The 21,625-nt window shown below is 42.3% G+C and overlaps 1 protein-coding gene across 2 annotated transcripts in view; it reads right to left on the bottom strand.

The window, feature by feature from the left end:
- The window catches only part of CASTOR2 (cytosolic arginine sensor for mTORC1 subunit 2), a 123,599-nt gene that overhangs the window by 44,686 nt on the left and 57,288 nt on the right, over nucleotides 1–21,625 (bottom strand). For both annotated transcript variants that reach the window (XM_059487082.1, XM_059487081.1), the window contains exon 2: nucleotides 15,780–15,850. In XM_059487082.1, the coding sequence (XP_059343065.1) occupies nucleotides 15,780–15,850 (71 nt within the window). The remainder of the gene's footprint in view (nucleotides 1–15,779; nucleotides 15,851–21,625) is intronic.

The raw sequence follows: 21,625 nt of genomic DNA, 5'->3' as shown, positions 1-21,625 counted from the left end.
ATTTCACCCAGCTGGAGAAGATCACATGAAATTAAGCCTTTATTGACAAGGAGATGCCTTATTTCACCCACCCCAAAGGAAAAAAAGCCAAATCAGTCTTACTCTCTAATCCATGAGTAGCTAAAATGTTAGAATTGAATAAAGAAGCTGGGAGAAAACCAATAGATTACTGTATATCTGTCCACTGTAAAAATTATATTATTGTCACTATTGTCACTAGTGTCACTGAACTTAGTCACACACAGATCAGTAATGATGTCCTTTACTGTAGGGGAAATTGGTCACATAAAGCTTCTCTGCCTTCTGCTCATCTTGGCAATAAGGACATTGTGCATTTTTGTTCAAACCTTTCTTGCCACCTAGAATCTCTGAGATGCAATAGCAGCTTGGAAAAAAAGACTTGGTAAACACACAAGAGCCTTTCAGATTTTTGCTTCCTGGACCACATGACTGTCAATTTTTATCCTGTGGCAGAGGTTAGGAGACCCAGTCATGGAGCTGCCTTGAGCTCACTGCAGGAAAAACAAAAGAAACAAAAAATTCAAGCCTACATAAAGCAGCAGATGAAAAGCTGTATTTAATTCTTTACCCAATTTTCCACTGAGTGCCTTCAAAGCATCACTTTTCCATTTTCAAACAAGGAAGCAAACTGCACCTTATGCCAGGAGCCCAACTAATCAAAACTGACAACAAAAGTGCCCCAGTCTGGAAGAGTCCATCAAAAGCCTACTGAACTCAAGCACAGGAATCTCTATAGAACAGGCTGGATTTTTCCTCAGTAAATTTCCCTCCAGAAACTTCTCAGCTGAAGTGACTTTTTAGAGGAGCTGGGTAAGGACTGAGAATTAGTGACAAATACCATCTGAAACACTGCATGTTCTGCAAGGAGTACCCCAGCCATGCCTTGTGCCATGTATAGAGCAGCCCTGCTCCAAACCCAGTGTTCTACACTGCCAACAGAACATCAATGCCCTTTGTCACAGAAACCAAGTGACACCAAGACACCCAAGGACACTCCTGTGTGGAGAAGACATCTGCTCATGCCCTCCTCCTCCCCTGTGAAGAGACAGCCTCATCCACCTGCCTTTCCTCACTTCTATGGGTGTTGAAGATTGCAGTGCAAGTTGTTTTCCATTACCATCTGTATGGCAGATTACCTTTGCCAAGTGGGCAGTTTGCCTTATCTCTCTCTCTGAGTGACCACATTCACACCTTCCTCGGGAGGGGACATTGCTGATAACAGCTATTGAATGTCACTGCATGGCTGTAAGAACTACAGCATCCCATTGGGAGATGTGAGCCCAGAGGGAGGAGCCAAGCATTCCTATCCAGATATAATCCAGAGGTTTTGAGACACCAGCATGGCTTCTCCACTGGATTCTCCAGAGGAACAGCAGCTGCCTCTTCTTCCACTGGATCTTCAGAGGAAGAATCCATCCTTCTCTACAGGATCCCTGCTCCAGCAGAACCACCCCTGACACTGCAGGAGGGCTGAGCCACAATTCCAATGGCACTGCTGCCAACAGCCTGACCCACAGGGTGTCAGGTTGGGTTCTGACTCTGTCAGTGTTGTTCTAGTGTACTGCATTGTTTATTTTATAATTTATTTTTTTCTTCCCTATTAAAGAACTGTTATTTCCTGCTCCCATATTTTTGCCTGAGAGCCCCTTAATTTAAAATTTATAGCAATTGGGAGGGGTGGGGAGGGTTTACATTCTCTATTTCAGGGGAGGCTCCTGCCTTCCTTAGCAGACTCCTGTCTTTCCAAACCAAGACAATGGGGCAGGACAGGAAGGGGTCTTCATCTTTTGGAGACTGAAGCCATGTTCAGGCACAAGGGGCTTGCTGAAACTCAGCTCAATATGCTTAAAATTAAGAGGGTGCAAATGACTTAAAGATGCATCATTACTCCACAAAGAGCTATTAAACCTCCTGTTCTCAAGGGTATTTTCCTTTGGGGTTGGTGAAGTACACTCTGCAGTTCCTTTGAACTTCATGTTTATGAGATACACAGATTGCTTTTTTGAAAGCAAACTGGTTTCAGTTTGTGGTTTCCTTTCATCCAAATGGGTGGTAATCTGAGACAATCTGAGAAGCTTTCACGGATTGTCCTTGATTCTTGGATACATAAATACATTTCCTTGTAAAGAAAGGTACATACAAGCCACTAAAACCAGGCACATTGTGGCATGTTGGGAGCACTCATCTAGGTCAAGAATTTGTTGATATAAATTCTAAAAATGAATTTTGGCAGAAAAATTCTATCTGCTCTATTTAGAGCATGAAAAACCATGGTAAACATCCATCAGAGCAGGCACTCCTGTCTGCTGCAAACAGCACAGAGCTTGTTTAAGAGGCTACTTTATTTTTGTTCACTGGCTAAAATGCAAAAACAGGCACCCAACAGAGGTTTATCCACATGATGGTCCACATAGATTCTCATCCCACTTCTCCAAAAGCTTAATTCTTTTAAAAGAAACAAAACAAAACATTTAATTCACCAAACTTAAAACCTGAGGATGTCAGCAGTACAACAACAGAACTCAAGAGGTCAGAACACAACTTGTCATCAAGCTCCTGAGGATTCCCTGCTCTCCTGGGCTTGCCTCACTTATGGATGTCAGTGCCCACGTGTGAGCTGCTTTTTTAACTTGCCAGCTACAGAAAAACTTGGTATAGTCCTGGCAGTGAAAAATCCAACATATTTTATAGTGAAATATATTATGTAGTGAAAATCCAACATATTTTTCAGTTTTAAGGTAGAGTTTAAGGACAGGTTTCTAAAAAAGAAGAGCCAAAAATGATTTCTCTAAAACATTTTCTCTATCCCTGAATAAATATATATAAATATAGGTATATACACTAACATACACAGGCATATATATATATATATATATATATATATATATATATACACACACACACACATACATACACAGACACACAAACACACACACATATATTTAAATTGGCAACTCCTAAGTACACAAGTTCAGCTCAAAGTGTTTCAGTAAATAAACATCTTAACCAAGCCCAGGGAAGCAGAAGAAAACAACTGTGAAATAAATCCCTCACAGATACAGTTACTTCAGCAGAGCTCCAGAGGTTAACAGTTACAGAGTGCTTGCAATCTGCTCAGCAATGTGAAAGACACAAAGGTAAAGAAATCAGATTTCTGGGACCCTCCAAGGGCTTGTGAGCCACAATGCCAGTGCTGCTGAGGCTGCCAGTCCTTGAGAAGTCACCTCTCACATTTTATCAACCTCTTCAATTTAATGTACTCCAAAACCAACTCAAACAGTAAATGCAGAAATGCAGACTGTGACTGTGGAGATACAGTTCTTTCCAACTGTAAAGATTCAATAAATGTGGAAGTACGGAAGTTGGAACTGAAGAGGGATTGGTAAAACTTGTAAAATAAACATGAGAATGTTTTGGTAGAACATGGTGATGGAAATCCCAGAGAGAGCAAACGCAGAAGCAAAATGGACAAGCAGAACTGGGAACGTGTTTGCCACTGTGCCTACATGGTGTGCAGAAATCTTGGAGAAGGATTATGAAGGAAAATAAACCTGAGTTTTTATGCTACTCTGAAGGAAGCTAACTGCATCTCTGAAGAAGCACATTGCATCTTACACCTAACTTTGATTCTAGTCAGGATTTAGGATTTTATACTATATGATTCAACTCATAAGGACATTCATAGAGAGAGGGAGGGGGAAAGACAGAGGGAGGTATGAACCCAAACATATTGTAAATTCTTTTGATTTGTCTTCTGGGGATAAATTGTTCTTATTTTAGGATTTTATTCTTCTCTACCACGAGAAAATCTACTGGATATTTTCTGTTAAGCGTACTATAACTGTAATACAGCTGTCACATATAGGATTTTAAAGGAAGATACATTGTGAAACAGCTCATCAAAAGGCAGAATTTGTCTTAGAAAGTTATGATCTTCCACTGGACTTTTAAGAAAAATAACAATAAGTAGTCAGTTCTCCATGGAAGAACATCTGCAGGATAACCTGGCACAACCTTTGTTATTTTGTATTTTTTATTATGGCTCTGTTTATCCTCTTTCCTAAGAGTCTTGGAGATACTGTGGATAATTCTTTGAGAAACAACAAGTTGATGCTCAAAGATCCTTAAGAACTGTTGGGAGGAGAACTGAGTCAGACCACAGACTGGAGTGCAAACAGACACCTGAAACCCAGTGAAATTATCAGAGTGCTGACAGAGGATGCCATGGAGACCAAAAGAATGAAGAGGCATCATAAGGGGTTAGACAACTCTGTGGTGGATTGGTATACTGACTAAATGGTAACTAATTTATGGTAATGCAGATTCAACCTGTAATTTAGGAATCCCTCAGGTATTGACTGGTAGGAAACTGTAGAGGGGGAAGAAGAATAAAAACTTCCTGCTCATCTCCCATCCCTGCTGATCTCACACAGAGGTGTGAGATCACCCTCCTTACACACTGCTCATATAGCCACCAGCCAATCTGAGCCAACACCCACAGCTCTTTCAAAGACACCAGCATCTCAAAAGAACTGGGTAAGGCCAGATTATTACAGAGAATAATTTTTCACTGTTATTTACACTGTAGTTGATGCAGTAATCTCTCTTTCATTGTATTATGGTATCTAAGCAGGATCAGGCACCTAAAAGCAAATGGCTAAAGAGAATCCAAACAGAAACCATCCAAAGAGTGCCTGGTCAGTGGTACAGGACATGATAAATAGTGCTCAGCTGAAAGGCAGGGATAAACTCTGACTCAGGTCAGCAAACCCCTAATTAAGTTGCAAAACTTTTAAGAAGGCATTTGATTTATGAGAGGCGCAATTCTGCATCATTGTTATATGAGCAGGATCTTAAACAATGAACTTAAAAGTTCAGCAATGGTAAGAAGTGGTATGGGAATTGTCAGAGTTGTGAGCTCTGGAAAAGAATTAAAATAGGGAGCAAAACAGCAAACAAAATTACCTGTTTTCCTTTAGATTCAAGACTTCAAGTGATGTCTAAGAACTAAAGGAGGTGACAGACCTGCCAACAGCCACTTTTTGCTGTCACAGGAGGGAATTTAGAGATCATCAAATAGCACAGCCCAAAGCATAAACCTTCCACAAGCACAAATCATGTCAGGATCTAATTAAGATAATTTTATGCTAACACTCTAAACTGAATAAGTGATTTTGAAGAATAGTTGACTTGTACGTTTATTTCTATCACTGATTTTGTACTAGGTGCATGAGCCATAAAAGCCACACTTGGGCAGCTATGCAGTGTAACAAAATGCCCAAAAAAGCTAAAATCCTCAGCTACAGGTAAATCTCACCTGCTTTCTTCACCCTGGAATGCTCTGTAGCCTCAGCTATGCAAGTCATGCCAGTCCTGCTGTGCTGATGAAACATATTTCTGGAAGGTGGTTCCAGCTGAAAGGCAGATTTACTGATGACACAGCCCAAAACAATGAGAGGTGTTTGAAGTGCAGGAACAGAGGAGAGGCCATGCCTTTAGCATTATTCACTGGGGATCACAGGAGACACAGCTCTGCCAGAGGAAGCTGCAAGTCCAACTTGCTCGACTTTCTCATCCTCCAGCTGCATACAAAACATCAGTGTCATGGTCAAAATAAAACATTCTACCATTTTAGGGCATATTGCCTAATTAGAAACCATTGTTATCTGAGAACACTGTTTTTGCAGCTGTCAGGAAATTAAATAACCCAAGGGTAACTTGGAATTAAATAAAGCTGCACAAACACATAGCCCAGCTCTGAAATCCTGACTCTGACAAGCATCCCCTCTGCTTTCCAAGGGACTCAACATTTAACTAGGGCATGCAACTATCATTTTCAATCAGGCCATAGGATAACAAACACTGGTCCTTCTTGAGGGGCTGAACTTGCAAATCCATATATCACAAGGCTGCCTTCTCTCCACTGAAAGCAGCAGCACCTCCTGAGGAAAGAGCTCCATTACAAGTGTCTACTAAGAAAGCAACCAAGGACTGATAAAAGGAAATGCTTATACAGAAATCCCTGCTTTCATCTCATTTCAATTTCTTCTCCTCTTACAATCCTTGTAACTTGAAACTTTGTCAGCAATCTAAAAACTAAGCTGGTTAAGAATTTTTAAGAATTAAACAAAAAGGAGAAGTGCATTCCAGTGAGATTGGTGCAGTCTGTCAAATGCACAAAAATGCCCACCTGGGAAAATCTGTTTCTGGTAGCCTCCTTCTACTTGTAATTTCTGCTGCAAAAACCAAAAAACTCAGACTTATATCAAAGTCTGAGTTGAAGAGAAAGAGACAAAGTTTTGCCAGGCCAGACACTGACCCAGCAATAAAAGGTATTGCACAGGAAAGTCAAGTCTATAAACAAAAGCTGTTCTAATGTGTCAGCACAGCTCCCACCTGGCCATGGACACAGAGGGATGACAGACTCCCTAAAGATGACCTGGAGGATCATGAGGAAATGACAATTTCACAGCACTGTCTCAGAACAGATATTCAGGTCATTGCAATACAGTGGTAAATAAAGTCTGATTTTGAAGTGCAGATAAGTAGATAAGTCAGTTTGGGCTTCCAGTTAAGGCAAAATCTGATTTGTCCCACAGAGTATGTATGTGACCTGAAACAAGTAATTTGGTCTCCTTTTTATCAGTTTCCTCATATGTGGGAGAGAATAATTTTTACCTCACAGAGGTCTCATAAGAGAGGAAGTATGGATACACTCCACAAACAAAGCATCATTATTATGTTTGGCTAAAAATGTGGAACATGGGAAGGTAGATTCCAAAAATAATCATTATGTCTACTCTCACTGGAGAGTTGGGTTGGGAGGACAAATCCAGGTTAGGCTCTGGGCAGTTTTCAGGAAATCAGGCTGCTGTCTTTCTTCCTCTTCACAGGATAGCACAGCACTAATAATGAGCAAACCTGGAAAATTAAAACCAGATTCAATCTCCAAAAGCTGACATTTGCTCATGAGAATGAAGAAGGGAACAAAAATTGGCTTCTTCCTTTACTGACAAGCAATGAAGATTAAAAGTTTGGCTCAAGATGTGCTCACAGCATGGCTGTGGGTGCATTTGTCCTGTGCAGCATTGTTTCCTGAGTGCCATCTCTGTGCTATGATCAAGAGCTGGGTCCTTCCCAACGTGTCAACCATGGCTTTTTGCTCCCAGCCAGGAAAGCACTGCCATGGCAGCCTCTGCTCCTCCTGCTCCATGAGCAAATGGAATCCACAGCCCAAAAGAACTGAGGGTTTTGTCTCTGACAGTCCAGTAACAGGAACTGCAGAAATCAGCAGATTTCCCACTTCCTGACAAAACTTTCCGTGTTTCAAAAACTCCTGGCAAAGGCTTTGCTCACAGACTCTGCAAGCCAGGGGTGGAGAGGACCCAGCCCAGACAGTCAGAGGCAATGGGGACAGCTCTGGTCACTGCCACCAAGGGGACACAGGTGGAGGGTTCCACTGAAAAGCCACACCCACAGAAATAAAAGGAATATCAAAAGAAGAACCAATGCAGTTGGGCTCACATTTACAATTTCCTTCTGCATTTTTAAATAAAACAACAAAAAACCCCCAACATTTTATTCTTTTTTTTTCCTTTTTTTTTTAAAGACTATTTCAGACAAGATTTCACTGGACTGACAGCATAGAGCAAATAATTACATTTCAAACAAGACTTGAAGATGGAGCCACTAAATTCCTAACTGTATGACTGTAACCTTGATGTTGTGAGTATTAATCCTGTGCAAGATTAAAAGCTGAAATATGAGATTTCTAAAAGATTATGTAACTTTCCCCATAAAGGGTATTTTTTCCTGCCATAATCTGTACTCTGTTCCACTACAGACCTGATTTGTTCCTTAGGCTGCAAGTGCACCCATTGTAAAAGGGAATCCTGAGGGACAGAAACTCCTTCAGTTATTATTTACAATGGCCTTTGCCTGTCACATTATCAAAGCATTTCCACATGTTTACTAATTAATCTTTACAAGACCTATTATGAGGTGGTTTAATTGGATTATCTCCGTTTCTAAGATGAGGAAACTGAGACACAGTGAGAGACTTGTCCAAGGTGAAACAGAAAAGCCTGCAGCAGACCTATGAGCTTCACCAGAGTGCTCTGAATGGTTCCCTGTGCCTTCACCTTGTGATGGCAACAGCAAAGCTGCTCACTAGAGAAAGGCTTACTTGCCCTGGAGAAGCCCTTCCACAAAGGAAAGCTAGACTGTGATTATCAGTCCTAAAGTCTGAAGAAGATCATGGTTGGCCAATGTGTCACCATCAGCTTAATACTGCATCAAAGAACTGTCACCATGCTATTTTCTGAAAAATCCCTTTGCCCAGGATTTTCTCCTGGGAAGTTGAGAGGCCTCAGAAAAGAATGAAAACAACAATTATCTGATTGCTTGGGAATGTGGTCTGGAGATCATTTACCAACAGGTGCATCTTTGATGGGTTCCATGTGAATTGTTTTTAATTAATGACCAATTACCATCAGCTCTGTTGGACTCTGAGGAGTCAGTCACGAGCTTTCATTATCATTCTTGTTCAGCCTTCTGATGTATCAATATAATATAATATAATATAATATAATATAATATAATATAATATAATATAATATAATATAATATAATATAATATAATATAATATAATATAATATAATATAATATAATATAATATAATATAATATAATATAATATAATATAATATAATATAATATAATATAGATATAATATAATATAGATATAATATAATATAGATATAATATAATATAATATAGATATAATATAATATAGATATAATATATCAGCCTTCTGAGAACATGAAGTCAAATTCTCATCTCTCACCTTGTCCTGAGGACCTCCCATGACCACATCCCCCCTTTGTTTTAAGTGCACAAGAACTAGCTCAAAGCATCAAGCAAATTCTCTTCAAAAGAGAACTTCTGGTTTGCACATGCATCAGTCTGCATTTCTAGAGTCAGACAGAAGGATTTCAACTGATTCTAGTGAAAACCAAACAATTAGACACATTGCACTGGAGTTATGAGTTACCCTTGATCCATCATTAGTTCTGGAGATTTTGTGCCTGGAAAGCTGGAAAGACTGATCACTGGTACCAGGAGAAAACATAGCTGATTTTGGGCCTGAGAGTCTCTCTCTGGGTACAGATAGATTTAAGTTTGTTTAATTTTCCAATCTCACTTGATCAGGAGAATCCTCCAAGCCTGTCAGGAACAGAAATTTTCTCACCTTGATGAATGACTGCTGATCCTTAGGAAACCTGAGGCATCTCCTGCACTCATAACAATATTTGGCAAACCCACCCAGAGACCAGCCCTGGGGAGTGCTGCACACTGGAATTTTGCAATGATTATCACAAAAGAGATATTTTCTCTGTTTGCAGAAGATGACAGACTGTTTTTTCCATGGGTTACTGAAGATTCCATTTCTAGACTGAGGCCATAGCATTTATGAGATGCCAAGGTGGAGGAAATCCACTTCCTTGTCCAGGTTGTGAACTTGAGAAAAGTAGGGTTTAAATGTAAAGTACATTCACAGTTAGCAAAGATTGGGAACTGATGGCTGAGTGTTTTCAGCCATGGGAAAAGGGGCTCATTCTGCTGATTGTACCACTGATTTCTCAGCTTTCCTTGTGCTTTACTTCTCAGCCTTTGACAGGGGGCAACAGCACTTACCCATCTCTCACAGTGCTCCATATAAAATTCACTTAAAAAGTAGGGAAAGATGAGAAATCACAGTCTTAGCAGCACTTACAATATATAAATGCTTCAAAAGTTCTTAGAGCATGTGTTCAGCCTTGGCCCTTCCTTGCACATTTAGCATCCTGGCATGTCTCCTCATAGCTGGCAGACTCCAATACAAGCAAGGCAAGCCACCCTATCCCCTTAAGCCCACCCTTCAGAAAAAAACAGAAATGCACCAGTGGAAGAACAAGTAGATGGTCAAATGCTCTCTGTTAAAAAAATGAGGGCTGCTACTTTTCTGTTGAGCTGCATCCTGATCTTAGAGAAGAACTTAAAATTTGAATGAATTGTTCCATTGTTTCAGTCAGAAAAGCTTTGTAGGTCCTGCATTTATGAGAAGGGTTGATAAAAATGAGCTCTGGTATCTATCTGCTCATTTATCTTGGACTTAGGAAAGTACTAGGAAGCAGCCAAGATGTAATAAATTTAAAGGAAGAAATCATGGCCAGTCAAGTGGTTCAGGAAGAGAAGTCTTGGCTTTCTCACCACAGGCTGTGAAACAAAAATAGATATCAATACACACCCATCTGCTGGAGGAAACAGTGAAAAATATGTATTATTTATGCAGTACTTCTTTAAATAGGAGTGAGCAGAGAAACTGAACCAAAAGACTTTATGTGGCAGGTTACAAACATAAGGAATAATATATGCTGTCAAAATCTGCAAACCCACTCACATACAAGCTCTGAGAAGAAGTGTTCCTTTCCCCATGTGACGCAAAGCAGACCTTGCAATATTATTTATTTCTCATTTTCCTCCCTTCCCCCAAAAGCTTTAACCACCAAAACCTACTGCCTCTTGGGAGAGGGCAGAAATCCCACATAATCACAGAAACCCAAAATGTTTATTGATCTATATCAGCAGAGATGCATTGCAGGAAAAGCCTCCCTAACCGAGCACATATTTCTAATAAGGCAATAATCAAATCCCCACGTTTCAATCTGAATTTAGGTCATATTAATACAACATTATTTAAAAACCTAAAAACCCCAGACAAAGCATAGTCTAGCCAATACAGAGATGAGAAGAGAGTGATTGTACAAGTGTTTAGTAGAGAAAAACACATTCTGCCTAGCAACCACAGGCACTCCTGGCCATCCGGGGGAGGAATCTAACACTATAAATGCCAGCAAGCAACTCATGCCACTGTGCCTCAGATACAAAGGCCTAGTCACTGGGCAATCAAAAATAAAATAAAAATAGTTATTGAAGGAATATTCAGAAAACCAGATGCAATTATTAGCTTGCTTCCCTCTGTAACTTGAAATAAAGATTGCTCCTAGCTAGATGGGCTCTGGGCTTGGACTGACTTATTTATAAGCTGTTTTCTCACCCAGTTTATATACAAAAAGGAGAGAGGACACTGAAAGCAATTTAAAATTTTGATGTTATTGAAATAGGAACTCAGTGTGGTACTAAAGTATGTGATGGTCCTGAATCCAAGGTCTGAGGATGATGGTTATCAAAACAAAGCACTGCCAGCAAGATGATTTTTTCATTTTTATCCTTTTCTTATTAGAATGAAATTTTTTTCTGCCACTATAACTAGCTGAGTTAGTTCAAATAGTTCCATTATTTTTAATGTACTGGGCAATTTATTGTGAAGTATGAGCTGAGACTAAGAATCTCCTCCTAGAAAATGTGTCAATGAATGGATTTCTGGCCTTAGAGAAGTTACTAGCCATATTAGGCAGCCAAAGAAGGTTTAAGGAAGGACTGTCATGCCCATCTTGCAGATGAGCCTCAGTGTGAGGAGACCAAGAGACTTGTTCTGTGTTCACACAGTGGATCTGCTCCTCAGAAGGATGTTTCTCACTGCTGCTTCAGTATTGAAATGGCTTTTCCTCTCTGGTTCTGATCCAGAAGAGATCAGCCAGGACCTAAGGTCTGCTGACTGCAATAATCTACATGACATGGGCTTACCAGTTCTAGGAGAAAAAAGACCAGAGTACATGAAGGTGATGTGTTTCCCTCACCCCAAATTTCCCTGAACCTAGAATATGCATGTTTACCAATCTGAAAATCAGTGATTCACTCCTCCCTTGACCCTAGCACTTGATTTCCTTTTCAATATCTTCAAAGTTCACTGCATACATGAGAGATGGCACACAAGGGACACCAACCCAGTGCCAAGGCTGGGAAGCCAGTAACCTCACCTTGAAAATGTTAGCAACACATTGCTTTACAATAATCCATCTTCAGGACAGCTTCACCTGGGTGACAGACTGTCCCAGGCCCTTTTATGCAGCTGCTCCCAGTGTGTACAGAGTTTCCAAGATGATGGCTACCTCCAGGTGTGATGGCATGTGATTCAATTCAGTGTGTAAAAGCTAAAAGTTTTGATGAACAGAGACTGGAATCAGCAAGACCACAGGCTAGGAGCTCTGCTCATGCAGCTTCCCAGAGACAGTGAGTTTGTCCTTGCTGCTCTCTGAAAAAGGAACAGACCATGCACAGAACATGGGGCCATGGTGTACCTGCCCATGCACAAACAGCTCCTGCTTTCAGCCAAACCTAGGAGAAAAAAGCAAACCAGCCAAACAAATATTGCTGTATTTTAGGGAGCAGCAGCCACTCCACCTTTCTGCCATGTGCTGGCTGTGCAGCAGGGGGATAAATGCCAGGACTATGCATGGCTATCCAAGCACCCCACTAGCCGAGACATTTGTCTTCATGAAGGAGGGCCCATGGTCAAACTTCTCCCCCTAGTTCATCTCAGTATCCAGGAAAAGAGCTTCTGTGCACAGCTCCCTGGGTTATTTGCTGAATAAAATTCTTTCTCATTAGCAGGCCAAAGCCCAAGAAACAGCCACTGGAACAAACAAGGTTCTGTGCAAATATAATCCCCACCTCACCACCAGGGAATTAAAGCCAAGAATTAGGCTGTAGCCATTCCCTTTCAGCACAATGAATGCTTAAGCAGGTTACAGCTTTGCACTGTGGACATTTTCTGGGGAGAAAAAAGAACTACTGCTTTACTAGCCCAACTTGCTGCTCTCAGTGCAACAAGGCTAAGGATTATTTTTTGACAAAATATTTAAGAATGATCACTGCATGTCAGTATGTTTTTAGTGTTAACCTCAAGGATTGATGGAAATGCTGGTATTTCTTCAGCCTGCTCTTTTCCCATCAGTGGTATTTGTGATGTGCAGGAGAGAGGGCCTGGCTAACATGGAAGATGCCAGCTAGCAGAACTTTCTCATTGCTGCTGCAGCAGAAATTCATACAGGTGCCTGAGAAAGAAAGATTCTCATTTCCCACACAGAAAAACCTATCCTTCAGAGACTTGCACTGAGTTTGTTAAGCACTGCAAGAAAAAAAGTTACCTGGAAAGAAAAAGGAAGTCATTTACTGCTGGATTTGCTGTCTGAACTGCTCATCAAAGGTGCAAATCTACCCTGTAATTCTTGAGCTGAATTTGGCACTTCACTACTCAGGACAAGAGGCAGCTGATGCACTCGAGGCAGACGGAATTGGTACTGTTTTGTAAAAAGGTGGGATGGTGCAACTCAGAGATTTTGATTCTGTTCAAGCCCATGTGCTGATTACAGGCTGTACAAAGTGAACTTTCTCTTGCTGAGACATTTCTAGCTAGACTGTGACTTCTCCTGGACTTCTCCAGACTATGAAAAGCTTACACCACACAGAATTGAGGAGCAGGGATGGAACTGCACAGAGGGCTAACCCTGAGATGAAGCTTTGGATGTAGTCCTGACAATTCATAAAGAAGAACATGGGCTGGACACAAACCCAAAGGATATGGGGGCTGTGGCAGGAGGGGTAACAGGATGTGGTGTATACAGATCTCACCAGCAGATAGATCATCACTTACAAGGGAAAGCACACAAAAGGTGATGAAGCCAGCAGCTCTGTGACACTACTGCAGGTTGGGTTTGCACCTGGCTTGCACACCTGTAGCAGAGGGTGGCATTAGCATTCTCCCTCCTTCCCATTCACTGCCTGGAAGTTGATCTTGTCTCCTGCAAAGCCCTGCTTTAGCAGCCCAGCTGCATGTGGTATATTTGAAAAAACCAGGGATGTTCTGTGCCCAAACCACAGCCACAGGAAGGTACATGGGCACTGTGACTTTCAGCATCAAGCTCAGGTGGCAGAGAGAGCCAAGGCAACAGAAGATCCAGAGAGGACTTTGAATTGCAGCAGCACTGCCTGGTTCACAGAGACAACCTGGGACATGCAGTTTCTTGAGGACAGTGGTGGTGCCAGAGCTGGGATTTGCTCAGAGCACAACCAATGGTGCACAGTGCAACAGGCCCTCAGTATGCGTGAGCCAGACAACTGCTTGAGCTCACCTTTGTTTCAAGCTAGAATAACCTCAGAGAGATAAACAGCAGTGTGGCTGCTGGAGGCTCTACAGGGGTGGTTGCAATTCAACTTGTCACCAATGACTGAATTGAAAAACCTATGTCATGCCAAGTGGGCAGAGAAATGAGTGCCATGGATGTCAGACACAGGCATGATGCTGGAGAGGGGCATCCACCTGGCACATCCCACCTGCAGGTTCAGTAACACAGACTCCCTCCTAAGAATGAGACTCCCTGGGTTTCTTGTTGTGCCATGTGCTGTGCCCCTTGAAAAATAACCCAGAAACTTTCTCCTCCTTTAGTGAACCTTCACTTAAAATGAAACTGTTAGAGGGAGGCTCTGCATCCTACTATCATGGCAAAACCAAATTAGAATTGATTTTCTTCAGTTGCCACAGATAACAATAAAGCTGACACTACCACTGGTAGTAAAATTCTTGTGCATATGCCCCTTAAAAAATACAACAAGGGACACTCTGGTAGCAGAACCCTCTGTCACCTCTTCTGGGATCAAAAGTACATGGCATAGACTTTCAATCAAACCTCAAAGCTCCCAAATTATAAACAGATACAGCTGTAAAGATCTATTCAGCATTCTCAGTTTAGTAATTAATTTACTAAAATGTTTAGGTACCACTGTACTGGTCTAAAATGTAGTTTGCACTATCATGTTTGTGAGTATTCCTGAAGCAGAAAAGGAGCAACTTCAGCAAGGTTACTGATCACAGAACTCTGTACTAAATAAAGATGATGTAGTTTCCAATTTTCTCCTTGTAGTTTGGATATTACAAAACCATTGAATATTACAGTATCACAAGAAGGTTCTCAAGAGTTAATTCCTATTCAGGAATGAAATCCTCTTTTTTCATACTTTAACGAATTTTCTCTGACTTTTAATTCCAAACACAGAAGGAGTAACTGAACAAAAATAACAACAGCTGCCCAACACTTCCTCATTCCCTCACCTCAATAACACAGTTACAAACAAAACCTCCACACATGATAAAGGTTATTACAAACTATTTCCATTTACAAAGCCAAACCATTCTCTACATCAGCTCTTGCACAATGCCAAGAATCTGCAGCTCTCAAGCACATGCCAGCCACCTTCTGTGACACACAACCAACTCCACCATTGACCCCTTCAGGCAAAGATGGCACACTTAGTACAGGGAGAGCTGGGTGTAGGAAAGGGGGATAAATCACAGCTTACACAGATGAGCCAAAGGAGCCCAAACTCCACAGCATTGTGCTGGCTGCAGAGATGATACAAACTATTGAAGTGCTCCTTTCAAAGACAGGGGTTCACAGAAGCTGGAAATGCAAGATGTGGTATACTTATGGAGGCTTGGGGACACAGGCCAGCTCATTTTAATGCAGTTGTATGCAGAGGGTTTTGCTTTTTCAAATCTGCTTTAACTACTCTTTAAGACTCGTGTGTGATCCTCTCCCAGTGTTCAAATACATTCATATTCCATGTCTGAATTGCCTTGTACAGCATGGTAGCAGAGACAGTGTGCTTAAGTGATCAAAGCACCTTTCAGAGCTGCACTACCAGCACTTACAAACAGACTTGTTTTACAAACATTTTGGTTTACAGTCTCAGTGAGATGACATGTTTTCCTCATCCACCCCATGCTGGATACAGAAGTGGCACGTGCTGACACTTACCCAGGAAGCCCTCTTCATCCACAATGATGGTGTAGTCCTCAGGGGTTTCTGTGAGGCTGAAGAACTTGCACCTGGCAAAGGCAAACAGCAGGAGAACATGATTAGCACCTGGACTGAGCAGAGCCTCATCTTCCACCTAAAATGGAAATCCTTTCCCATCCAAGCTGTGCTGAAGGAAAGAGTCACGGTCTGATGTTTATGGAGAGGCCTGAGGCATTAACAGACCTGGATTTTATTTCTGGGTAGCTCAAACTGTGTGACCCATATTCCCTGCTGCCTGCCTATGCATAATGAAGCTGGTAAAACTCTTATTGTTTTTATTACTTAGTTCTTAGTTACTTTTCTTAATTACCATATCCCTTAAGGCTTCCCACCACATCCAGGACCTGCTGTGTTGCACTGACACAGAGCAAAGAACTTTGCTCACTGACTGCTCACTCCAGCACCCTCCAAAAGCATTTCCATGGTTCACACATGCACCTCTTTGCCCACTGAAGTTTCCTGCCTTATCAAGGTTGGACATCTATCCTCTAAACCAAGCCCCAGTATCTCTTCTTTGCTCCTTCAGAGGTTTTTGGCTTTTTCCCAATTTCCTGTGCTGGTCCTCTCCCCTTCCTGGGGTGCTCCTGGTGCAGAAGAGTGGTGGCAGCCATCAAGCCAATGGACACAAAGCTGAGCTGTCCCCCTGCCCAACCCCTGTGGCCTCTGTTCTGCTCCATCTTCTGGCATCACAGGCCATGTGCAGTGCAGCACCCCCAGCTCCTTCACCATTTAACACAATGTCACCTCTAACAGGAGACACAAATCCAATGTGACATGGGATTCTTCCACTGCAGACACACAAACAAAAAAAGCTTCAGCCTTAAGGCTTAACACCACATATAGCTGAAAAGGTTTTTTTTTTCCCTGACACACCGACATATGTACATCAACATCTACTGAAAAAACCCAGTTTCTATCTAGCTGGTTCCCAGCAATGGCAGGAAGGTCAGCATGACATTTTGCAAGCTCATGTTCACCTTCAGCAGAGCATCAGCACAGTCTGGCCAGCATCCTCAACACCCACAGGGCTCCCTGCCCCTCCAGGAGAATGCCAGAGCACATGGACTGACTGTGCTTGTTGCCTAAGACCGGGGAAAATTATTCCCTCTAAATTAGGTGCAGCAGGAAGAGCATGTGTCTCTAAGAACCACAGAGCAGGATTTCACAGTTACACTACAATACTCTCAAATTTATCTGAGACAACATACAGAAAATATTTTAAATACTAGAAAAAGTCCAGTATTTAAAAACAAAGAGAGAAGAAAGAGATTGTTCTCCAGGCCCCCAAATTTTACAGCATCTTCACAGTGTAATTTCTGCATGAAGCACAGTTCAGCAGGATTAAAGAACCAGGGACTGCCAAGGCTTCTCAGCACTGCTGAGCATCTGTGTCCAAAAGTCTTCAAGACTTCTGAAAGTCTGGAATCCCATATTGGTGGCTCAAGACATCAAAAAATGAAAGCATTCACTTCATAAAGAATCAGATAAAAACCTGGCTTCAGCATTCTTCTGACTGGCTGAAAAGAACAAACATAGCAGCTATCCCCTCCAAAAGCAACAGGAAGAAAAATGAGATGGATGCTGCCCTCCTCATCACCTCATCAGAAAACTGAGAGGAAACAACACACAGTTCAATTAGTGGGCTGCCATGTAACCAAACAGGATTTCATGTACATGGAAAGCATTAGACAACCTGCCTTTAGAGACCTGTCCTGTTTTCCTGGAAGCATCCATCACAACAATCAAGCAGAACACTCCTTCCTAGCACGGACATAGCATTATAAAATACAGACATGGCCCCACCACAACAGAAACCACAACTTAATTATTTTGTGTCATTGGTAATAGCTGCTGTGACAGCCACATTTACCAACTCAACTCTCTCCAGGAATAGTGCCAAAAGAAGCAGAAAATAGTAGCAGCTCAATTTTTTTTCCATCACTTCTAAATTGCAGGAGGCTGCTACCAGTGCAAGGGATAATACAAGCTGGGCAAAAAGGACTTCTGGGATGCTGCTTCAGGTGGGTACTAGCAGGCAGAAGTATTTGTTGCAGTGGGTGAATTCCCTAGAGAAGAAGTCACTGAAATAAAACTCTTTGTTTGACTGAGTCACATGCATGCTGAGAAACTAGAGGTCCTAAAGGAGAAAACATTAATATTAAAAACCTAACCTTTCCTGATCTGCGATGGCATTTATGGAAGAATTTTTTACTAGAACAGTAATAAGTGTCTGTGTGCACACACTGACCTTAGCAGAAGAATGATTGTGACAGATGCCAGTTCCTGGCCACACATCTAAATATGCTGATATTTAAGGGATATATACACATGAAATCCCATAATTGCTGCCTCAGAACTCATGTCAAAACCTCATATCTTCATATACCACCTCAAAGCCCAATCCCCAACTCATTGCAGTTCTGTAAAAGGTCAGGACCACAGAGCCATCTGAATTTAAAAGTGAAGTCTTTCACCAGCACAGAGAAGACCAGTGGTTCTTGTGGTATACATTCATTTAGTTCAAGCCAATGATACATTCTTTTCCCAGAGGAAATCTAGACATGAAAAATTGGAATTGCAAACCTTGTGTGATAGGAAAAAGGAACTCAATGTCATCTCTCTCTCCCACATTACACTACACATGCCTCTTCCATTGGAGTTATTTCAATAATTTCTATTTCCTCTTAAACGAGTATTCGATAAGCTGAATGCCAACTGCATCTTCCATTATCACACCAAAGCCAAGAAAGGAAAAGAATTACCCTTTAATAATTTTGAGCCATCAGACAAACAGTATTTCTCTAAGTACATGTGGAAAGCCTATATGTAGGAAGACAGTATTTTTAGTTTCCTAATAGCCAAGCCTTGGATGGATTATTTTGGATTTCTGCCTTCTCAGTGTTTAAGCACATTTCCACTGAAGCACTGTTGCTGACTTTGACTGCCTGACAACATATGCCTTTTTCTGGCAATGCCACAAATGTAGACCAATCTATTATTAGATTAGATCTTTGAAACTGCAAAGCTTACACTGTGTATGGAAGAAATCCTCAAGCTTGCACAGAGCAGGGAAGTGCCTACGGGATGCAGCAACAGCATCATTTCAGTTTGCAAACATTGCTCCAGTCTCCAGGGGAGAAGTGAGCAGGGAAGTGGAGTGCCTGGCTGTGCTTGCAGGTCCACACCAGAAGTGTCTCCTCCAGACATTTGGTCTCCTAGGTCTGCTGAGATCACAAGAGTGGTAATACTGGGATGAATGTGGCTTCTGTTTGTTCTGGGTCACACACACAGCACAAGTTTCTGGGAATAATGGTGTGGGTCATCTGAAAGTTCAGTATAGACAATGGTCTTTAATGAGGACCACAAGTCCTACCTCCTTATTTATAAAGAAACTGCTTAATTAATTGTTATCTCAGCAGGGTAAAGAGTTACAAAACTGTTTGCCCTACGGAAAAGATTCATTCCAGCAGCATGTGGGCAGCTGGTCTCCCCACATGTAGGAAACCATGGATAAATGCCATTCAAGGAAGTCAGATGCAAAGTCTGGAAGCAACACAGAAGTCTGCAAAGAAGCAGTTGAACGGAATAGAAATTTAGAAGCAGTAGCAGCAAGTTAATCTGTGTGAATATGGAAGACATAATTTGTTGGGATTTGTTCCAGGCTGTCTTCCCATTTGAGATGAGGAGGGATTTGTACGTTTCACTCTGTATGTTATCATGACAATATATATTCTTATCACAGATTAAGACACATGCTAATCGTCTAATTCTTGGTGATCCTTTTTGCAGTTTATAAATAATGACAAGAGGAAGATTCAATGCAACATCTTGTGAGACATATTTGGAAAACAGTGAAGGACACCTGTGCTGTTAATGACATAGAGGTTGTAGAGCACCACTGAAGGATGGGCAAGTCCTGCTGAGCACTCCCTGACTCTCCAGTTCTCCACTCATCCCATGGATGGGATCCCACAGTCCCAGCAGGTGCAGTGCTGCTGTCAGAGCACTGGTGTGGTAGTGATCACTACCTGTTGCTCTTCACCCTCTGCAGTCCTACTGCAGAAAGGTCCTCTGAGAGACCAGGAAAGTATTCAGCCCAATTTCCTCTGTCTCCACAGCAGCTCCCCCAAAAGCCCAACAATGCCCTTTTGGGTCCTTGAAATACCCTCTCCTGAGGCCATCTATGCCAAGGACACAGGGGCTCTCTGGGCCAGGCACAATGGGCTGGTTTTGCCATTCATTTCCAGTCAGGCTCACTTCAGCTTCCAGCAGAGTTGAGATCCTCCTGTCACTGCAGAAATGGAGCTGGATTCTGCCCCTACATATCTGGGTGGGATCAGGGTGCACTGTGCAGCAGTGTCAACTAAAGCTGTATGTGCTTGTGGCTCTGATGTGCCACAGATCCACACAGTCCAGCAGATCTGATTGTCCCTGTCCTCCACCTGCCTGGAGGCAGGGCCCCTCTAGTTCTGGCCACAGTACTCCATGCTCACTTCTGTAAATGGGTACTAGAGGTCCCTTCAAGAGGATCAAAACCAACATCATCCCTCCTACTGCCTCTGAAGACTTCCCCACTGGAGACATTTCTGCAGCTCCTGCCAGTGCAGTGCAGAGCTGCAGGACACTATCACGGTGCTGTGCAGCTCCACAAAGCCAGGAGACTGCTAAGAAAATCATCTGCTGCTCTTTATGTCAAAATGAAATACCTGGAACCTCAATACTAGGATAAAGTGAATTTAAGGCAAGCTTAGACAGAAGGTGAACCATAGCACAAGAGAAAATGCAGACACACATATCATCTGCAGCAGGCCATGAGTGTCTTCAGGAACCAGAGCAGCACAGCATTGCCAGCATCAAGGGACAGCAAAAGCCTTAAACATGGACCAGCCATGGCCATCCTAAGATTGCTGAGGTGCTGTCTATGCTACACTGACCTACTATTTCCTTCAGAAGAAACTCAAGTGGAATTGGGCTGTGGAGCTGAAATTTGGTCACTCATACAGCAGGCAGGGGATGCAGCTGGGGGCTCCAGAGCTGGAGTTTAGTCTGCAAACCACAGGATTGCCAGAAGTAACAGCAAACACCCCTTATAAGCAATGATCTGGGGTAGGAACCAACTTCCAGCTTTAATGGGGATGCCAAGAAATGCAAACTCTGGGCAATTTACTGAGGTGGGAGCAGCTTGGACACTTGTGGGAACCATAATAACTGTTAACATGCAGGAAAGACAAAGACACATCCTCTTAGCCTGGCACACCTGGGGGGAGAACAGAAAACTGCTCGCAAGGCCTCTCAGCACATTCTTCTCTGAGAACATAAACCCTGTTATTTAAAAGCTTTTCCATCCTTCTCCTCCTCCAGAAAAAAATTATCAGGAGCAAATAAATATGAGAGGGGATGAAGACACTTGAAGCATGAACAGTGTCACAGCCCTCAGACCCAAGAGACAGGAGAGCTGCCTGTAACAGAAATATCCAAAAGATAAAGTTACCTTAGATAACATGTTCCTCCAGTCATTACAGGCAGCTATGTGAGGACAGCTGCAGGACAGGCTGCCATTGCTAAGCCAGATCCCTGCAACTGCTTCTGCTCCCAGCCTCTGTCCCTGCGGGGATGGGAGCTCCAGTGCTGAGGCAGGCAGCAGCACAGCCCCTGGGTTACAGGATCCAGTGCCCGTGGCTGCAGGAACACTGCCCTGGGCAAGCAGGGGAGTTACGGCCATTGCTCTGACCCAAGCCTGCAGGGCAGGCAGGAAAGCTCTCTCTCTTTCAGGTAAATCCATAAATTACATCAGGAATTATTTC

The sequence above is a fragment of the Ammospiza nelsoni genome, chromosome 21 (genome assembly GCF_027579445.1).
Source record: "Ammospiza nelsoni isolate bAmmNel1 chromosome 21, bAmmNel1.pri, whole genome shotgun sequence".
Lineage (NCBI taxonomy): Eukaryota > Metazoa > Chordata > Aves > Passeriformes > Passerellidae > Ammospiza > Ammospiza nelsoni.
The sequence above is the reverse complement of the archived record's forward strand: the minus strand, read 5'-3'. Positions and strand labels throughout refer to the sequence as shown.